The sequence below is a fragment of the Synchiropus splendidus genome, chromosome 1 (genome assembly GCF_027744825.2).
Source record: "Synchiropus splendidus isolate RoL2022-P1 chromosome 1, RoL_Sspl_1.0, whole genome shotgun sequence".
Classification (NCBI taxonomy): domain Eukaryota; kingdom Metazoa; phylum Chordata; class Actinopteri; order Syngnathiformes; family Callionymidae; genus Synchiropus; species Synchiropus splendidus.
The window spans coordinates 31,701,246-31,722,079 of NC_071334.1; the positions used below are offsets into that span (position 1 = coordinate 31,701,246).

At 45.3% G+C, this 20,834-nt stretch overlaps 1 protein-coding gene across 5 annotated transcripts in view; it reads left to right on the forward strand.

The window, feature by feature from the left end:
- Nucleotides 1-20,834, forward strand: part of bahcc1b (BAH domain and coiled-coil containing 1b) — a 58,989-nt gene that overhangs the window by 29,165 nt on the left and 8,990 nt on the right. For all 5 annotated transcript variants that reach the window (XM_053845010.1, XM_053845263.1, XM_053845099.1 and 2 more), the window contains 17 exons: nucleotides 971-1,123; nucleotides 4,477-4,587; nucleotides 5,390-7,372; nucleotides 7,767-7,878; nucleotides 8,354-8,529; nucleotides 9,001-9,138; nucleotides 9,901-10,073; nucleotides 10,422-10,800; nucleotides 11,664-12,557; nucleotides 15,100-15,266; nucleotides 15,450-15,586; nucleotides 15,791-15,895; nucleotides 18,030-18,093; nucleotides 18,170-18,350; nucleotides 18,431-18,580; nucleotides 19,805-19,984; nucleotides 20,352-20,581. In XM_053845010.1, coding sequence (XP_053700985.1) covers nucleotides 971-1,123; nucleotides 4,477-4,587; nucleotides 5,390-7,372; nucleotides 7,767-7,878; nucleotides 8,354-8,529; nucleotides 9,001-9,138; nucleotides 9,901-10,073; nucleotides 10,422-10,800; nucleotides 11,664-12,557; nucleotides 15,100-15,266; nucleotides 15,450-15,586; nucleotides 15,791-15,895; nucleotides 18,030-18,093; nucleotides 18,170-18,350; nucleotides 18,431-18,580; nucleotides 19,805-19,984; nucleotides 20,352-20,581 — 5,333 coding nt within the window. The remainder of the gene's footprint in view (nucleotides 1-970; nucleotides 1,124-4,476; nucleotides 4,588-5,389; nucleotides 7,373-7,766; nucleotides 7,879-8,353; nucleotides 8,530-9,000; nucleotides 9,139-9,900; nucleotides 10,074-10,421; nucleotides 10,801-11,663; nucleotides 12,558-15,099; nucleotides 15,267-15,449; nucleotides 15,587-15,790; nucleotides 15,896-18,029; nucleotides 18,094-18,169; nucleotides 18,351-18,430; nucleotides 18,581-19,804; nucleotides 19,985-20,351; nucleotides 20,582-20,834) is intronic.

Sequence of the window (20,834 nt, forward strand, 5' to 3'; positions counted from 1 at the left end):
AATATGGGCCACGTTGTGTGCGTGTGCTTGCATGTGAGTGTGTGTGCGTCTTTTAGAAACATGATGTGACCCACTGTATGACTCAGGTTTAAACAAATATTCAACAAATAGTGATGAACAAATGTAAAATAAATACATCATCAGGAGACATTTTTCACTCGTCCCCTGGTTCCTCTTATCATGCAGCGACTCTCTGGACTTGTCATAAAAACGAACAAACACTTGCAGTACAGTAGAAACAATGCTAGGAAAACGGTAAATGTTATTCTGATCGTTTCTATTAGTACTGCTGCGACTGTATATGCGGCATCTCTCTCTCCCCTCACCCTCTCTCTCCATTCAGTGACTAATTACCTGACTCCCTGTGGATTTGTTTCCTCCTTCCCCTACAACTGTTCGGGTTGTTCCACTAAATGAGAGCGCACTGATAAGTGCGGATACATCCAAACCATTCTGTTCATTTGCTGCCTAAAATGTTTAACTGGTTGCGAATAAGCCCCCGAACTTTCATTGATTTTTCTTTCTTTTTTAACAAGTATGCCTTGAGTTGTGCTTAAAACTATTTTTAAATTATTTTGTCGCACACAAAGTTGTGAACAATAGTTAACAATATTTGAGTTTTTGTTGATACCACTGTATTCGTCATCTAATCTATTGTAATCCACTGATTCAGCATAATATCTTCTATCAGATTCTCTGAATATTATACCTATTATGCTTAATATGAATCAACTGCATTTTTAAAAACCAATCGATAAGGCAGCATAATAACCTAGAGCCCCATTGTAATTGAGATCCATTGGCTGTCACACAGTTGATATGCTTTTGGGATGGAGTCTACTTAAGTAAAAACACAAATAAAAATTACCATTACAGAACACACCTGAATGAGTAGTTTATTTATGGTCAAAGATGAGTCGAGAACACAGGATTGTGCAACGGTCATTTCAAACCATTCCGTTTCTTTCAGGGGCTTCCTTCATGGGCTCTTTCCTGGCCAACAGTTTGGGGTCCCCCCCATCACACCCCTCTCACCCATCCGGTCCTGCAACTGCCCCATCCTCCCCCTCTTACAGGACAGGACCGAATGCTTCTCCTATCTGGTTCCCTCATTCACATGAAGGTAAGGCAAACACACAAGGCGCGCACTTGGTCTCTTGTTAATCCAGGGTCTTGATTTGGGATTACGTTGCAATGAAGCCATTAAGTGGTTTAACCAACACTGAGCTGAGGCCAAACACACAAAGCAGCGATGCCTCCGATGATGCTACTTATAGAAACACACACTGTGCGGCTCTGCAAACATGTGGCTTTAACTTTTGTGGCTGTTGAGCATCATGTCTTTGCCGAAACTGATGCATCATCAAAACCCTTCCACTTCCTCTTGCTCAAACACGTAAACACACACCCACACACATTCTCTTCTTCAGGCCTTACTCGCCACTCACCTCACTCATCTCTGAGCCCGCTCACTAAGAGGGTGAGTTTTAAGTTTCACAACTCTCTCACACACGTTTGACCTTGAGGGGAAATTACTTTTACTTAATCTAATTCCTTAATGTTGGCCCGACCCTTCACCAAAACCTCTCACCGCAAGACTCCTCCCTTAACGTAATCGTCTTCAAGTTCTCTCCATTGTGACATGTTTTTAATCTCCCCATAAGGAAGAGGTCCTCACATATCCAAACAACACACACGTAGCTCACCCTTGATTCCACCATCCTCTCCATATTCCCTTCCCCCTCTGACCGCAACCCCACCCTAAGGGCCTCTTCTGGGCAAACCGACCTCCAACGGCCCCCCTTCCTGATTAGACACACACACACACACACACACACACACGTACAAGCTTTAATGTGCCCATCCACATGTAGCATATCCTCTTTGGCTGTTAACCGTTTGTGGTAAAAGAATGAGCTCCATTTAGTTATCTGTCGCGAACAGGTAGATATTTGTGTGCCTGTGCTGTGGGGGATTTCTGCTTCAGTGTGTTTGAGCAAGATGAGTTTGAAAAGATAACCTCAACTTCAGACAGACAGCTTCCGCCACAGGGTGTACTTTTCAGCTAACCGAAAACGGTTGGGATTCAAGGTCTTAACCAGTTGTTCTAACCTTTCAGTACATGTTCTTGCGGGCCTAACTGTCAAATGCTGATGGTACAAAGGTGTCCCGATCTAATCTTTGACCGACTTGCCTTCCATCTTGGCTGAAGATTGGTTAGTGTCATAAGAGGTAGAAGTCAAATAACAAATTGAAATCAGATTTTTTTTCACATTGTGCAAATATATTATTTTTCATGTTTCATGTGGTGTGGGTGTTGAAATACCAAACGCTACGGCTGGCCTTGATATTACAATGTGAACGGAATGTTTAATGTTCTTTTTTTTTTTTTTTGCTGGCTTCGGTTTTAGTCCATATATAAATATGTGGCCACACAAGGAGCATATGCAGAAGTCTTCTGTGTGATGGTTCGAATGTAGGCGCAATTAAACTGACGCTGGTGTGAGATGTGCGCTCGTCATATTGCTTATAAGAACATGCATAGTTGCATTTTTCCACAGAAACCTCTCCAGGTAGGGCTTTATGGCCTGGAAAGTTCTGTTTTCTGTACAAGTAGATCATTTGTAGCTCATCAAGCAATAAAAGGAGACATCTAAGTGCTGGAAATGAGCACTAACGTCTCCTGTTGTGACTGTCTTATAAATCAGATTCATAGAAAGACTGAGGCAGCGCTGCAGCGAGAGAAAGGAGCAGCAGTGAAAATGGTGTGTGTATGCGAGTGTGCGTGTGCATTCGTTTGAGCACACGCACGTGCACACTTCTTGGACAGATTTTGTGTCTGTGTGGCTCAGCTTTGATGTCTAAACACATACACTTGCACACTTGCGCTCGTGCAAGCACACACACCTCCAATGATTGTTTTTAAGAATTCAAGCCAGGGAGCTACAGTAGGCAACCTGCCAGCTGGCCACTGTCCAGAGAATAGAGCGTAGACAGCACACAGAGGATAGACCCAGCCAACACACACACACACACACACACGTGATATACACTTTTCTTTGAAAAACGGCACATATTTCATCCAACACACACACACACACCTCCTCTTGTCCCCTCACTATACCTCACCTGTCCTTGTTTTTTCTCTCCTCTCTCATGTGTTCTCCCCTTACTTTTCTTGCCACTGTCCTCTCATCTCTGCCATCTCAAAGCTCTCCACTTCCCTTTCACTTCCTCCTTCATCCCCCCCTCTCCCTCTTTCGCTCTCTCTCTCCCTCACACACACACACACACACAATCCCCAACACACTCCCCTCTCCATACGCCTCACAGCAACACCAGATTAGGGGCTTTTCATACTGACAGCCCTGTTCTTTTGGTGTGTCTTTTACTTTCACTGCCTCTCTGTCATTTATTCAATCGCTAACCTCCTCAATGCCTCCTTCCTTTGTTTCTCTCCCCCTTTTTCCCCTCACCATGTCCCTCTGCTGCCTTTGTTCCCCTCTTCTTCTTTCTCATCTCACCTCCCTCCTTCCCTCCCTCCTGAATTTTATCACTCATCATTACCCGGGGGATTGGCTTTAGATGGCGGAAAGAGCCTTTTGGCTAATTGTCGCCATTTAGATTCACTGGTTGTTAACCAGTCAAAGTAATCACACACACGTACCCAATATCGTGTACACAATCATGCATTTACATTGCTGCTTGAGCAGAAAGTCCCACACATGCACTTACACACACATGCTGAGAGCAGTGAGGGGGTGTTGGTGGTTTTGCAGTGCGACTCTGGAATGCGTAGGATGAGTTTTTATGGAGTGCTGTTTACTTTGGCCACCACCATTAAACTTTTAACGGCTGCCAATTAACGGGCCAGCAAGGACACTCTGTGGGGCATGAAACCAGCTGCTGGTGGTGAACATACACACACACACACACACACACAGGCCTGCAGTGTTTGTTGAGTGCGTTCATTCTGTGATTCTGCAGTTTTAATCTTAAGATAGCAGCCTCCGCAGCAAACCCAGATTGCACACCACCACCTCCAACAAGAAAATGTACAGAGCCTCCTCTGTGTTTGAACAAACGTCCTTGAGGATGAGGAGCGGATTGGAACGACCATTTACCTCCCAGTGACCTCCTGGGAGAACTGTTTGTGGGTGTGTGTTTAAGCAGGGGGTTGATGAGCCATACTATTTGTCTTGAGTTTGGGAAAATGTTTTGTAGAAAAGCAAATTCCATCCTGCGCACTTGGCAGTTGCTGACGGTTGTGGTTTTTGTCACTACTCTGTCCGTTGTAAATAATGTCAACTTATGTGGCTTGTTTGTGCAAAAGTGCATTTATAGGGAAAGCGCCTCCAAACAGCCATATTTCTGGCATGTTAAATTGTTGGCAATTTTACGATATATTGTTGAAACAAACCATTCCAATGCCTGCCGAGTGTCAACACAAGTTCTCCTCTTCTCTCCCTTTGACAGGGTACCCCAACTATTCGGGAAGTCTTGCCTCTCCATTTCTGCCCATGAGCCCTCTGGATCACCACAGCAACAGTCTGTATGGACAACACCGCTTCTATGAAAGTCAAAAAGGTGTGAATATACATAATAACTGCTTCATTTGCGCCTTCACGTTGTCACCCAGGGTAGCTGTTTCTGAACAGTTATGTTACTTGTACTGTAACTTAGGTACTTGATATAAGTTGTCCTGTTTTATCATCACGTATAATAATAATATTCATGGGCACACAGCAGCCTAGTGGTTAGCACTCTCGCCTTGCAGCAAGAAGGTTGTGGGTTCGATTGGACAGGTGGCCTTTCTGCCTAGAATTTGCGTGTGTGTGGATTTTCTCCAGGTAATCTCGTTTCTTCCCACAGCCATGTTCACTAGGTTAATTGGACACTCTAAAATTGCCCCTTTTTGTGAATGGTGTGTGTGCCCTACGATGGATTTAGCAGTGGTTAACTGACAATGCATGTATTTATCATAACCATAATAATACATACATACATACATACATACATTGTTAGTTAGGCAGTGCTTAGTCCTGTTCAGGGTTGCGGGGAGTACTGGAGCCTATCCTGGCAGTCATTGGGCAAAAGGCCACTCCATCGCAGGGCACACTCAACCTTCACACACAGACACACGCACTCCGCATGTCTTTGGGCTGTGGAAGGAAACCGGAGGACCCAGAGAAAACCCATGCAGGCACAGCGAGAACATGCAAACTCCACCCAAAAAGGTCCACGTCTGGATTCGAACCCCTTACTGAGAACCTTCTTGCTGACAGGCAGCAGTTCCAACCATTGCCTCCCTGTGCCGCCCGTAATAATAATAATAATAATGATAAATGTGTATAGCATTATATTCTGATTGGATCTTCTCCACTCCTAGATCACTTCTACTTAAGGGGTCTTCCGCCAAAGCCCCCTCTGCTCTCCACCAGTCACAGCCTTCCGCCGCTTGCTCGGACTACTCCCAATCACCAGCCTAGCTCTTGCAACCGCGACTCAGACAATGGGGCTGGGAAAAATATCAAGGACATGGGAGAGAAAGTGGCTTTATCTTTGTCAAAGGAGAAAGAGCGATCCAGCAGCAAAGAGCGTCACCAGGATACTAAAGAGAAACAGCATCAGATACATCACCATTCGAACCAATCTAGCCCGACCAGTACCACAATGGGCTTCCACCACCAAGGCTTCCCACATCCTCACACTGCTCTCCTCCCTCACCTATCACACCAAAGCAGAGAGGAAGAGCACAGACACCTGTCAGAGAGACACAATGAATACAGAGAAGTTGACGCAAACAGCCAGGGCACCAAACATATGAGTGCTTGTAAATTGTCCGGTGGTTTTGGTGGAGACTCTGGCACAGCATCTAAGGGAGTGACGGGAAATGGCTACAGTGGTGGAGTGGGGAACCGACCACCAACAGCAGGCAGGCGCCATTACAAGGATGGATCCATGAGTGGAGAGTTGAGGGTCAGTGATAACCCTGTCTCATCCTCTGAATGTATGAAAAGAGGCGCAACTACAAATATCTTGGCATCTACAACACACTCAGTGGGCTCCTATTCCATGCCTCCGCCTCTTGCTCCTCCACCTCATCCTTTGCACATGGGTCCGACAGTAACAGGAGGTTGGTTACACCATACTCACCCAGAGTTTTACTGCCCTCCACCCCCTCCAGCTCTGGCATCCTCGAAAGATTCAGCCCCAACATCCGGAGCAAGGGACATTTGCAGAGAGGCAAGTGTCACTGGTCCAACTTATGTCCCCTCCGTTGGGCCATTAGGGGATTTGGCATCGCCTGAGGGTCGTGGGGGAGGAGGATCTGGCAGGAAGGTAGATGACAAGAATGGAAGTGTGTCTTATGAAAACACCACTAATCACCTTAGTCGACTAAGCAGTTGTCACAAAAGAGAAAAACCCCAGCCACATCAGCAGCATATGGGTTATGGTAAGGCAGACAAACCTCCTGACTGGAATCAGCAGATACAGCACTTCCAAAAACCAAATTCCAGTTTGAGCACTCAGTCTGAGTTGCGGTCCTGCAGTGTGGAAACTCCCTCCTCCCACCGAGATGTAGAGATTGTGGACAATTTTTACAGAAACCCGGTAACGACAGATTCCAAAGTGCAAGGAGCTGGACAGGGTATATCTAAGACAGGCCTAGATACCAGCTCGCCTCCCTATAGAGACTGCTCTCACACAGGTAATCTCCCCAATGGGATGATGGTGTCAGTGGCAGCAGTTCAGAGGGAGGGACAGAAGGTTGCTAGGATACGCCACCAGCAACACGGCAGCCTTGGAGCTAATTCAGACGAAAGGGTAAAAGATGGAGATAAGTCTGCAGCATCTTGGGGTTCCCAAGCGGCTAACCAAGATGAGCTGAGAAAAGGATTGCATCATGCATCGATGGTCAGCAACCAATCTCCAAACAGTGACCATAACCAGGCCCAATCTCAGCCACCTCACTCCTCCTTGCACAAGACCGACAGTGAGCTAAGTGCCATGAAGAACTTGATGAACTACAGCTCCCAGCAGCCTCTGCTCCTACCCCAGAGAAGTCCCTTTGGCGGCCTCGGCAGCCTCAAGCAAGGCGGCGAGAGATCAGAGAAGGCAGACAGGGGAGGGGGCAAAAACAACAGTTCCTCGCAAGACCTTCCCAAGCAGTCCCTGCCTCTTCGGCGAGGTTCCACTAATGAGGGAGACAAGGGTGACAAATGCAGGAAGGAGGCAGGGGAGGCAGGAGAGGGGGAGGTGCGACAGCCTCCAGTGGGTATAGCAGTTGCAGTTGCCCGCCCCCCCCATCGTTCCCCAGACGACACTCCTGGACACAGCAGACAGGGCAGGGTGCTGCCCAGCATGAAAGGTCAGACATCATTTATATTTCTTTCTCTGGAAGTTCATTAACTCTATATCTGCCTTATAGTGCATTGAAGCCTATGTGTGTGATCAAACTCTCTTCATGTCATCAAATGTTTTGGTAGAACACTATTCCAGTGAAATTTTCTGTCATTTCCGCCATGGAGATGTTCATAGAAGTTTGACTCAACATTTGCTATATTGAGCATTGCCAACTCCATCGGAGAAGTCGCTGGATGACGCTGTCACCTAATTTACATAATTGACATAGCATCCACCTGACTGATTCCTATTAAGAAAGCTATAATAATTTGCAGCTTTTATGTCGCAGTATTGGATTTTTTAAATCAAAATAGGTTTTCACTGTGTATTGCATATAAACATTTTTCTTTTTGTTTTAGGGGTGTCACGACCGGTGTACCCTCTTAGTCGAGAAGCGGACGAGAGGAAGCGGATGACAGAGGAACAGCTCAGTCTTCATCACCTCGACCGAGACAGGGAAATGATCATCAGGTACATTTGGGTTCACAGACCTACATATGCACAAGGATGTTTTTTTCCTAATCTCATCTGATAAGCTGCAGTTCTTTTATTCCCTCCGCCTGCCTTCTAGTCTTTCTGCTCCCCGCTCTCCATTTACCTCCTCATCCTTTGATGTGGTATTGCTGTATCCCCCCCTTCTCTCTCTTTCACCACAGAGATGCGCTGCATTAATGTTATGGGGACTAGTACAAATGTCTCCAAAGTATCTCGCTCTTATTATGTAGTCGTATTAAAGGCAGAAAACATGTAATGAATCACATAGAGCTGGCTGAAATGATGACTGCTCACATCGCTGTCCCATTTCCTTTTCTTGATGATTATAAAAGTAGTATTGATAATGAAGATGACAACCCAGTGATAATGATCCTTATGATCGTAAAGATGAGGACAATGAGAGGGATAATAAAGCTAATGACAAAGTTCATTCTGCCCTTTCCTGCATCAGGGAAAACAAGGATCGCATGGATTTCAGCAGGATTCATCCCTCCAGTAGTTGCCACAGTGATCTCGCCTCTCACCTCTTGGTTCCTGGAGGAGCTAGTCAGTTAGGAGCAGACCCTGCTCATCACCACTGGATGCGAAGAACAGGAAGTCCTTCTTTGTGGATGGGCCATTCCTATGGTAAGTAGTTAGACATTGATTATTTTATATATATATATATATATATATATATATATATATATATATATATATATATATATATATATATATATATATATGACAGTAACTTCCTAATGACCCTTTTCAGTGAGACAGATCAACCTATAGATGACGCTGATAATGCTTTCAAAATAAAACTTTATTTTTTATTTATATTTATTTATTTATTTTTGTTCCAAGTTTGTTTGAGCTAATTGCATTCTCTGCATGTCATTTGAAGTGTCAGGGATGAGTCCCTACATTGATGCTGATTCTGCATTTGTTTTTCGCAACTGCTTGTAAGAGCTGAATATCTGAGGTGCATGCAAGTGTGCTCTGGTCAGACTTGGATTAAACCAGCTGGCTGAAACTAAGCTCATATTTGACATATCAAATAGACATTATTTGTTTAGCAACTGGATTAATTTCTGTATTGCTTTTACCTCATTCCAGGTCTTAGCCACGTGGGAATGGGTGCCAGTTTCCCACCAGGTCTGCCCAGCCCACTGCAGCCAGTGCTTGGTTCACTGACCCAAGACCCAAACTCCCCACTTGTGGTTCTTTCAGACACCGGGCCTCATCATCACCTAGGTACAGCCTAGCAACAGCAGCACGCACACACATCACATCAGCACCGCCTGTGCCTCCATCTGAGCCAGAAAAGCCATCATTTCTGTCTTAGAGTTTTAGTATCATTGAATAATAATAATATAATGCTCAACTAAGTCCCTCTGTCAGTGGAACTGTTTTATAGCTTTGTTAATGGGCGCAGCTATTGCCTTTGCCCTCCTCAGCATGTGCCCAACATTAGCAAACCATTCATACTGACATACATCTGTCTCACACTGGAGTGTTGAACTGGAGAGAAATGTGTGCATGCAACATCAAATGTCTGTTGTGTAATTGTCTATCAGTACGAAATGCTTTCTTAACTGAGTTGTTGTTCATCTTAGCTTGAAAGTATTTGTGTGTAAATTGTGTGTGTGCGCGCATGTGCTCAAGCATGCCTGTGTCTCTGAATGCTGCTTTGCAAACAGGCTGTGAAATTTAATTATCTCCCGCCTCCCTTGCTCCGCTCTGTGGGAGTTCCTGCAGAGAGGGGAAGTGCATCCACTGAACCCTTCCCCCTGGGAAACATTAGACCACTCAGGCTAATCTCACAGAACAAAGGTTCCCAGCGACAAAGCAGCCAAGAAGGCCTGTGTGTGACTGTGTGCATGCATGCATGTATGGGTTCATGACTGTGAAAACCAACGTGTCTGCAATGGAAAACACATGACCAGTTGTTGATGGCAAGCCCACGCTAACTTTTCCTTATTTCACACCAGTGTATTCTCTTTTTCTGCACTTCAGATGTCCTGGAACAGTCTGGCCTTTGGCCTCCCATGTACGGGAGTCGTGGCCCTCCGCCACACCTACAGCATCTTCCTGTCTATTCCCGCTCTGCTTTCTTGCGACAGCAGGAGCTATATGCTCTTCAGCAGCAGCGTGCCATGGAGCATTTGCAATGTCATTCATTAGCACAGGTAACTTACTGTCATGAATTTTCTTGTTTAACTACTTTGAAAGAGAAGCAAGAACAGTTGGAAAATGGTTGTTGCTGGTTCTAATACATGTATAATGCATCATCAATGTCCTCCCACTGCTTTTGTGGATTATATTACCTACAAATGTCTCAGGGAGTGGACATGCAAATGCAATACATATAAACTTTGTTCATGACATTAACTGACAATTCAGAATTTTACAACTCATCATCTGAATGTATGAAAAGAGGCGCATACAATATTTTCAAAAAATATTGATGCTTCTGTTTCCTTTACAATTAAGTAGTTGTCAACCTTTAGACGTTTTTTCCCCTTCTCTGTCCCCAGAGAAAACAAGAAGAGCACTCAGCCACTATAGAGGATCCCCCTTCTTCATCCAGGACGCCTCTATTGTCCTCATCTTCCACCGGCACTACATCTTCACATGTGGCTAAACCCTTTTCACACACTCCTCCTCCCGCCCCAAAGACATCGACGCCGTCTCCAGTAGTGTACCCTAGTACTCGCCACTCACCCTGCTACCACTCGCCTTCCAGGCGGTCGCACCCTCCAAACCCTCTAACCCCGGCACCAAGCCCAGCTGCAGTGGCCCCACGCTCTCCTGCGCTTAGCCCAGCGCCTTCACACCTCGCCAAGGGGCTGGAAAGGGGGAGCGACAGGGGAGAGGGACAGCCACCTCAAGATTATCCACAATCCCTGGAGCCAGGTGAGCTTGCAGAAATTGCGGATAAGTAATTTGAGTCAATGTTTAAAAGAGAAGTGAATCAGCAAGATGAACAGGGTTATGTTTAAAAGGAGGATATGAGCCAAAGAGATAAAAACAAACACTGCAGCAGAGATGGTAGGTGATATTGCTGACGGACCGTGCTGGTGTTTGATGTGTGGTATTCGTTTGATTTTGTAGAAGGTGTTTGAAGTGTGTCCGACGCCTTGCTCTGTGCGTCCTTGAGAGTGTGTGCATGATTTCTTCCTGTGTGTGTTTAAAGAGGGACAGCAAACAGGTCAGCCACCGAGGCCAAGGGAAGAACATGTGCACTTCCACTGTTAGTGGACTCTACCAGTCTATGCATGTAAGCTTGTATAAGTCTGATGAGGGAAGGTCAGGAAAATCTTTGGACTGGACCTTTCTTATCCTTCAAGGGTCCTTGGAAGGTACAAGTGAGAGGATATGCATTCATCTGGCTGTGTTGTCAGGGGATAGAGGAATATCATTAATAATAAGAGTGAGGGGGTGACAGGGCCGGCACTGCAATCACACAGAAATGGCAGGGTGTCATCAATATCCCATATAGATCTGTGCACGCTCACACACACGCGCCGAAACTCACTGGATTTACAGAACTGTGCACACATTTGACCATCTGAGCACAATCAAAAGGAAAACATACACCTTGCGGTGACCTTAAACTTAACTACTTATAAACCATGACAACCATGAAAAATGTCTTAATCTAGTGCTTCGGTCACATCCAAGAAAAGGGAGGGAAGTTGATTGGTCTTTAATGTTGCAATTGGCTTCTCCAGAGTTTATATGTATTTACATGTACATCTCATTGCTTTGTTCACCAGACCTGCCTCCTGTTTACAACTACCCCTCGCTCACTATGGATTACAAGGCTGGGCCTTCTCCTCCAGAAGCAAGACTGGCAGAGACGTCCATAGAGGAAGCAGATCCAGCAGAGCCTGAGTCCAAATCCCTCACTCTCCCATGCCACATCCAGCCTCTCTCTAAAGAAGAGAGAAAATGCGGCGCAGTCAGAGACTGTGAAGTGGTGGAATCCCAAAGTGGTCTTGTAGAGGGAAAAGAGGAAATTCAGTCTGAATTTAAAGGATGTTCTGCGTCTGAGCCAGAGAGCAGCAGTTCTGGATTACTGCCTTGCCCTTCTTCTTCTTCTTCTTCTTCTTCACCTTCCGATTTGGCCTGCTTTTCAGCGGCCAAAGGCAAAGCCATAAGGGCGAATCTCTCTCAGTGTTGCCTTCACGAGGAGGTCACCCTGAATGAGATGGACCTATCCAAAGAAAAAGAGGTTGGTGAGGAACAAGGGAAAGAGAACATTGCTCAGGATGCAGAAGATAAAGTGGAAACAACAGAAATTTGTGATGAAGAAAAGAGTGGTGATGAAGAGAGGGTGGAGAACGCAGAAGTGCTTGTGCCTGCAGAAGACTTAGAGAGGAGTGGGATAAGTCAGGATGAGAACTCTGAGGAATTATCATGCTCTTCCTCTGAGAGTGCTCTCCCTCTGACGGCATGTACATCAAGCCATCATCAAGGTGCCTACATGTGGAGCCTGGAGCTCCTCATCGCTGCAGCTCTGTGGGCCACCAGAGATGCCTTATACCCACCAGTACCTGTCATTCAACATGCTGGACACCAATCACACCATGGTATGGAGATGCTCGGAGAACTAGCAGAGCTTGAGATTCAGCACCGGAGCCAACAGAGTGACCAAAAAGAAGCAAATGGTAAGTTTAAATGTGTTCTTTGGATCGATTTATCATGAGATTACGTTGCTGTACCATCACACGTTCTTTCCACACTGCAAAGTCACCAGTGGAAACTGAGAAAACGTTCGATGCAATGAACCTTGGAACATTATTTTTCTACCACGATACAAACTAAATAGCCGTCGTGAGACATGCAGAATCAGCTTCAGGTCTCAGTGTTTGTGTTCCGTTCAATTAAGGACCCTCTCTGTGACACCGTGTGTACATTTTTGCATTGATTTGTTGAGCAAACTTAACAATAACTAGGTCAAGGACACATGTCTCCCTGACCCAGCATGAATAAACACTGAACCTGAAATTTCGAAGGGTCCGGATGATGTGTGCCGGCCAGATGTGGAGGCAATCAAACTCACTAATCAAACCCACAGTGCACGCGTTTCCTATTCTCCCACTTCCTCCCAACTCTTGTACTCGCCCAGAGAGATTATTCTGCCCTCCGGGGAGGAGGCTAAGTATATGTAGTTGGCAAGAGGGGGACAGTGATGGACAAAAATGCTGAGCTTAAGACTCGCACCAGAACAAGCGCACATGGACCCATACACACACGACTGTGCACACTCACACTCTGCCCAGTTTGTCCCTCAGGCTCTGGTGTCTTGCTTTGCTAATTAGACCCTTTCTTTTAAAACACTTCTCCTGTAAGCGCTCCTATTTTCTTCTCATCCCTCCGAGAGAAAGTGTTTTTATTTATGCCAGCATCTGTGTGTGTGTGTGTGTCCTGATGTGTTTGTGCTCCGGTGTGCGTGTGTGTGTGTAAGCTGTTAAGTAATCCCAGATGAATCCCTGCTCTCTTCCATCACAGTCTATGTGTCTCTCCACCAGGCTGCCTGCTCCCTGCCTGCGTCTGCTCTTGCCTCTTCTCCGCCTCCTTCTTTCTTCCCCTCACTTGCCTCTTATTTTTGTATTAAACCAGTGTAATCTTGTGTGTAAAGCCTGCCTCTGCAAGCCTTGTTGACGGAATTAATAAGTGTAAAAATCATAAGTCGCTCCACAGCCGTCTGTGCATGTGTATGTGAGGCCTCATCTGTTTACATGCGTGCGCACGCGGTGAGCATGTGCCATAGGTGTGACATCAATAAGTCCTTTCGTGGCGTGGAGAACAGCCTCCAAATTGCATTGAATTTATTTAAAACCCGGCTTCAGCCTCGCCGTGTGTAATGTTATTAATGCCACTGATGGCGTGTTTGTCATCACGGTTGTGTTTGGGAGATGAATCTGATCCCTGACAGATGCGTTTCTGCGAGTGCTTGTCGTTTAAGGATATATTCCTGCCTCTCCCTGGTGATCGCAATTACAGATTAAGGAATCAAGAGACACTTCCTGTCTCTGCTAAATTAGCCCCATTCCTTGGCTTTACAGGTACACGTAAGCGGAGGAGCATCATAAACATTCTCTGTGCGTGCCTGATGGAGTTACTGTGTGATGCGTTCAGGTTTTTTTGTGTCTGCAAGTCTTTGTATTGTATTCCGTCAGATGCTCTGAAGTTGTCATGCGATTATATTAGTCTGGAATCTTTAGGCTCAAGATCTTTTATCGTCATTTTACACGCTTGTTTGCTTCATATTAGAGTCTGCCTTGATAAATTCTCTTAATGACCGCTAATGATAGCGAGCCTCATTTTAAGTATAATGGTTTTTAAATTTTCCACCACTGTTTTCTCCTTGAAATCCCAGATGCTGTCTCTTATTACAGCCTTCTCCCGCTCTAGAAACCTACTGTGCCATTATTACTGCGCAAAGAGGAGTGTGTGTGCGTGTGTGTGCGTGCGTGCGCGGTACACTAAGGATGAAAGGTATCTATTGATCGTGGCAATTCACGAGGATACTAGACCAACCCTGGTGATGTCAGCAGTGATGTCATCCTGTCAGGGTAACCGGAGCAGGCCATTGGCTCATAGGTCTGACAGATGAGCTGGCATTGACCTCTGTGAGTGTTCGCAGGACAAAGCCTCATCTATCAGCTTCTTCCTTTTCAAAGCAAAAGCGGTCAGACATATTTCCAAGTATTCAACTCCACTTGTGTACTGCTGTCGAAAAAAATAGAACGTGTGTACACTGCTAATGAGGCGGAGCAGGGGGAATAAACAGCGATCTCATAAGTAATCATTTTCTTATTGTTTCGCTTCCTTTTTACAAGCTACTGCATTAGGTGCCCTCCCCCTTCCCCACACACCTGCTGGTTCTACTCCTTGTCTTTAATTCTCTGTCAGACACTCTTGCAGGTTGCCCACACCTGCGGAGCGCTGCAGAAACCTGTTCTTTTTTTATCAGCTATTGCTGTTACAATGGTGGAGTTAATGACAGTGACGGATGTTGTAATTGTACTCTGCTGTGTCCACCGCTGCATTGGTGTGTGAGAGATGTTTGTGTGACTGCCTGTATACAACTAATACATCTTACAAACACCGAAGCTAATGGCATAAATATCACCACTTTTCATCACTGCAGAACAAAACGCTTGTATGTCAACGTGTGACGTAGCAATCTAAATTTATCTGCAGGTGAGCACATGCTGACCTTTGACCTCCAAAGTCTGGCAACACTGGCAGCGGCCCGTGCTCTTGAAATGGGCGCTGGAGAAAGAATTGTAGCTGCGAACAAGCAATGCCCAATAAGGGAAAGACTGAACCTACGCCGGAAGTGCAACTGGACGCCTCGTCATGAGCCGGTGAGTCTCTTGAACAGGTGTTAGATTACAATTGAAACCTGATGGTTCATGTTAATTGTGAAGTAATGCAAGCTATATGTAGGCATTATGATGCGTGAAAAAATCTTTCTCATTGACTTACCTGCTGAAAGATCCCATAAATCCCCCTGTGTGTGTGTGTGTGTGTGTGTGTTTGTGTGTCAGGTGTGCCCAGTGAAGGGTTCCATGGAGACGATCGGAGGGGAGGAGCTGGCCATGCGTGTCCAGCTGGCTGAGCTTCAGCGCCGCTACAAAGAAAAACAGAGAGAACTGGCCAAGTTACAGAGGAAGCACGACCACCAGTGAGCACACACACACACACACTCAGACACCAAAGTCTCCTGTCGTCCAGTATCCTCCTGGGCTATCAGCACTCACCTGTGAGACACAGCACAGTTTGACCTGTAGCTGATAAAAGTTTACTTCGAGCGTATCCTTCTGTCCCGACTGTTCTTTTGAACTCCCACTGACGGTCTTGTTCCTCCCCATCTTCTTCGTCCCCGCAGGAAAGAGGAGACGTGTCGCAGCCCTGCCCGCAGGGGGCCTGGCCGGCCCCGCAAGCGCAAGTCCATCCCCGGCCCCTCGGCTTTAGATGACTCTAAAAAACCTCGGTCAGTGATTTGATATTGCATGAGTATAATCAGCGTGATTGGCGAGCCCAACTCATTCTTTCTGATCTCTGTTTGTGTTGGGAGTGAAAAGCGCGCCTGATTTTCAAGAAGTTCTTCTTCAGCTGAGTTGATTCAAATGCTGTATAGCTAGTGATTTGCTTGATTGGGTGCTACAAGGAGCCGGTCATGCACGCGCACACGCACCATTAGAGCATTCGTACACATGGATTATGCGATGAAAGCTGCGTATGATTTTAAAGGAGAGAATGTAATGAAGATGAGGCCTGCATTAATCATCATTTATCACTTTTAATCATATACATCACTTGCATTGATTATATCCTGATTCCCTGTGAACCAGGAGCATATATTAATACAGCCGGACAAAGTCCTGATGTACAGTTATTACAGTGATGAACGACTCAACACCACCCCCACGCACCAGCAACACACAGCCAACACCGTTTTAGCCACACACTCTTGCGCTAACACGCACCGAACACCGAACACAGCCAGTGTTCAATAGCTCATAATGATGAATGAGTTTTCTTAGGCTGCAGCACCTCGGCTTGCGAGCGCAGCCCTCGCCTTGATAAAATGATTAGAGAAACCCTCGGTTTGTCACTGTTGCTGTGATTAGAAGGCGCTAATGAAAATGACAATGTAGGTTTAAGTTATGGATGTCTATACACACACACACACACACACACAAGTAACATGTTTAATTAGTTTGCTGGTGCATGAGCAGCGCTTCTGTAGTTATTAACATGTGATTTGTTTACGCTTTTCTTCCATCACAAGAATTTTGGGAGGAAGTGGAGATGAAAGTGAATGCGCAAATATTCCCACTAGCTCATTACCGTCACATCTGGCCAGTAAATGTGAGACGTTTCAGTTCAATAACTAGGAACACCCCCAAAGCAATGCATTAAAAGCAATGGAAACAGGAAGTATTTGAGAGTCGAACTTTATAATTCTGTTAGAACCAGGACTGTTAAAAGCACAAAGATATGTCAATGGTGTGGCTGTGGCATTATACCGACACAATCAATTAAATTAAATATATATAGAATAAATATTCTATTTAGATTATATAGAATGGGGTTGTACTTGAATGCATGGAGTGTACTTTTTTCCACTGCAGTACTGTATGTTAGTATGTAAGTAAAGGTGTACAAAATGCTATATATTACAAGAATGCTACTGGAACCATATAAACAAAAAAATAAAACCATCTATATTATTATTATTATTATGTTATTATTATTAATAATAATATTAATATCGCAAAATAACAGATTACAGTTAAACTTTTACATTGTCTACTTCCTCATGCATATCTGTGGTAAATTAGCTGTGTTTTCCTCAATGCCAGACGTATTTTAGAGGTGAATAAAATTAAAATACACGTGCTCATGAGAGATCATAAGCACTCTGTAATTTATGAATTTATGGCTGACTTTATCATGATATGGTTTACAGGGCTTTTTCAAGAGCAAAGGATCTCGAGAGTCTACTCTCTGACACTCTTGTGCCTAGTGCGAAGGCACTGAGCGCCAAAGCTTCCCTCACTGGGAATATAACATTCACCTGCCTGAGACACCAGCTGCTAACTGTGTCTGTACGACTGTGTGTGTGTGTGTGAGGGAGAGTGAGCAAGAGGAAGGATAGAGTGTATGCATAAAATGAAGGAGAGAGAGAGCGAGTGAGAGTGAGGAAGGGAGGAGTAGCATTCAATAGAGGTTAGTGTTTATCGATCGAGCCCCGAAGCTCCGGTCAGCGGACAGACTCCCTTGAGACTGCTTCATTTCTCTCTCCGTCTCCTTCCCCATCCTCCACCGTGCCACTCCTCCCACCGTCTCCCCACCGCTCTCCTTCACACCTGATCATTTTTTTCTCCTTTCATGTGGTGATTCAGCAGAGTTTCATATTCCACCAAATATTTCTGTCAGACTGCATAAAAGATGTCTCTTACCTCATCAAAGTTATGAGACAATGCGGGGAGTGGAACAAAGAATGTACCCTTGGGAGAAACGGCGGAGGAGAGATTGTGATGCCGTTGATTGTGTGATCAGATCTTTGTGAGACAATGGCTGATCTCCTCGCGTCTTTGTTGTGTTCTTATGATTTGTAGACATGACCTGCTGGAAGAAAAAAACAGGAAGAAACTTTCCACCCATGCATTTAATGCCTCCCAGGTCAGTGCTCTGACACTCTCATGTGCTTTCTCATTTCGCTTAATTTTAATTATTGAATTGTCCATCTTCCCTGCAGATGAAGGCTCGCTGTAAGCACAGAGGTCGACCCAGTTCTTTGAGTTCCAGGCTGGCCAGACGAGTGACCCAGCTGAAGCAGAAGGCTGTAGCCCAGAGAGCTTCGCCTGCTGGTGGTGTGCTGCAGTGTAGGGGGAGCCCAGATGCACGAGAGACTTCCAAGAACCATGGCAGAGACGAAGGTGGATGCCCGATTTAATAGTTGCACACTACACTGTTGTTTTTAAGAATTTTAAAATCCAGCCAATTTTTGCTTCATCAGGCCAACAGCTGGATTGGACAGAGGGTCAAACTGTGAAGAGAAAGAGAGGCCGCAAGCCAAAGGTCGATCCAAATAGAACTAACGTCACAAACATCCAAGCCTCTGAGAATCAGGACGTTAAGGGGGACAGGAGTGAAAGCTCAGAGCATGGTGAGTGTCTTTTTCCAACCATTATCCGAACCTGAAGGCCTCTTCTTCTTGGATTCACTGGAAAGCAAGTCAGTTGTTTTACCCGTATCTCTGATCTTTTTCATGAAGTAATCATCCAAAGTTCATGGCTTCAGTTGGGGGCAGAAGTGAAAATGCATAGCTTCACCTTAGAACTCAGCTCATGAGGCGCTGCTGTCACTGATGGGGTTATCCAAGTGAAGTTACATCAGGCCGGCCGTTCAACAGCAGTAGCTTCAAGCATGACATGGACTAACACCCTTGTTGGACTCAGTGTTCTATTAGATTCTTACCTGAGCCGAGCGGGTTTCTTATGTCAAAATTGATCTTCACACCGCAGTTCATGCTGAAGATGCTTAAACCTGCCTAAACTCACAGGACACAACATCTGTTCCCTGAAAGTACAGCGGGTGTCAATGAGTGAGTGAGTTGTCTCCCGTCATCAGCGCCTCCTCACACTTGCAGGCTCATCTCACACGCTGTTAAAACCGTTAACGGCTTGCTACAGGCATGCGACACAGTCACCACATCCCTCTGCCGTGTAAAGTAATGTGACACTGCTGGCCCCGCTCAGAATGTCACACCCATGTTCTTCCCTCTTCTATACTCCTGTAGCCTCCTAATACTGCCCCACATGGAGTCCACGAGCTCAAACCCAACTGCTCTCCTTTCAAATCTGAAAGTTCACTGACTTGAGGCGTAGTAGGGGGATGCACGATTGGATCTTTTGCTCGGTGTGCTGGGGAGTGGGTGACTGGAGGAGACTGTTGACGAGGTTGTCATGTAAATGACAAGCGTGTCAAAGATATGTCAACACAAACCCAGTAGTCTGCTGTCAATAGAAATTTGGCGTCACAAATGTATATCTAACTAGCACAGATATGACAACAGATATTTTGCTTTGCTTTTTTCCCTGGTAAGAAGTAAGACATGCTCTTCAGAGCGAGAGAGAGATGAAACGCTTGTCCGGGGCTCATGTTTCATTTGGGACATCAGGAATCCTTTCACAGTGCTTTTGTGGGTTCCCCTGGGGCACTCTCACTTTCTCTCTTGAACTCATATTAATTGATGGCTGAATTATCAACAGGTACAGGACTTCCGTTTCTTCTGTGGCTTAACTGAGGCTTGTCATGCTCGTTCACTTGCATAGTTGACGGTAACATTCAGAGGCTTCCCTTCATGATGAATTCCACATCTTCTTTATAGAGCAAGAAGATGAAGAAGAGGAGGACTGCAGTGATGAGATTGTCAATGGCTCAAGTGACAACAAGACAAGCTCGTCTTCTTCCGACGCCCTTTCTCACCCTGCAGGAACCATGACTCTTTCAACGCAGCCCTGTAGGCCTCAAAATAATAGAGGCAGGTGCAAACAACACGGAACTGCTGGTAAGATTTCACAGAGCAACTCTTTGTTTAAACACAGACAATATATGATCTGTAATACACTTGGTTAATGGGTTGTCAGGAGTTGGTTGCAATTTTTGTGTTCTTTTCTTTTATTTTCATTTTGTTCTCATTTGATAAGATGCTATTTAATTTAATTTTATTGCATTTTTTTCGTGTTTGCTATCAGCAGTGCAAACGAATGAGAGGTTGTACTGTTGCCAACCTTGTTAATAAATATCCGTTTTTGATTTTTTCAATTGGATCCCTTCAAGACTCTCAAGGTCACTCTCGACCTCAAATAAGAAAACAAAGGTAAATGAATAAATGATAAAATGTCGATGCTTATGTGGATCCATGTCATTTCCAGCGTCAGTTTCACAGTCCACTGGTACAAGCAGCCCGAGCTCAGGCCCGAAAAGGCTGGCCACCAAATGTTCGGAACACCCAGTGATTAAAAGAGCAGCTCTGCCCTACTGGGCACCGTCTTCTACCGGCTACAGTTTCAGTGAAATCCGTGGAAGCACTGGAGCAGAGACCAAATGGATCAGCAGGGAGGCCTCCAGGAAAAGCCAAGCAGGACGCTGTCCTCTAGGAAAGGTAATATTTATATGGTCGCTGATGAACTACAGATGAGAATAGTGACACTGCAGTTGGTCATCATACAGTTGAGAACACATTTGGAGATGTTTTGCGTTTGCAAACATAGCAGAAATATTGTCAAAAGAAGAATGATAAAATATCAATGAACCACAACTATACCAAGAAGAGGTGGGAACGTTTGTTGGGGTTATTGAGAATAACAGGCAACTGAAAGGTTCCTTTGAGTCATTGGGGGGGAATGTGGTGAAGC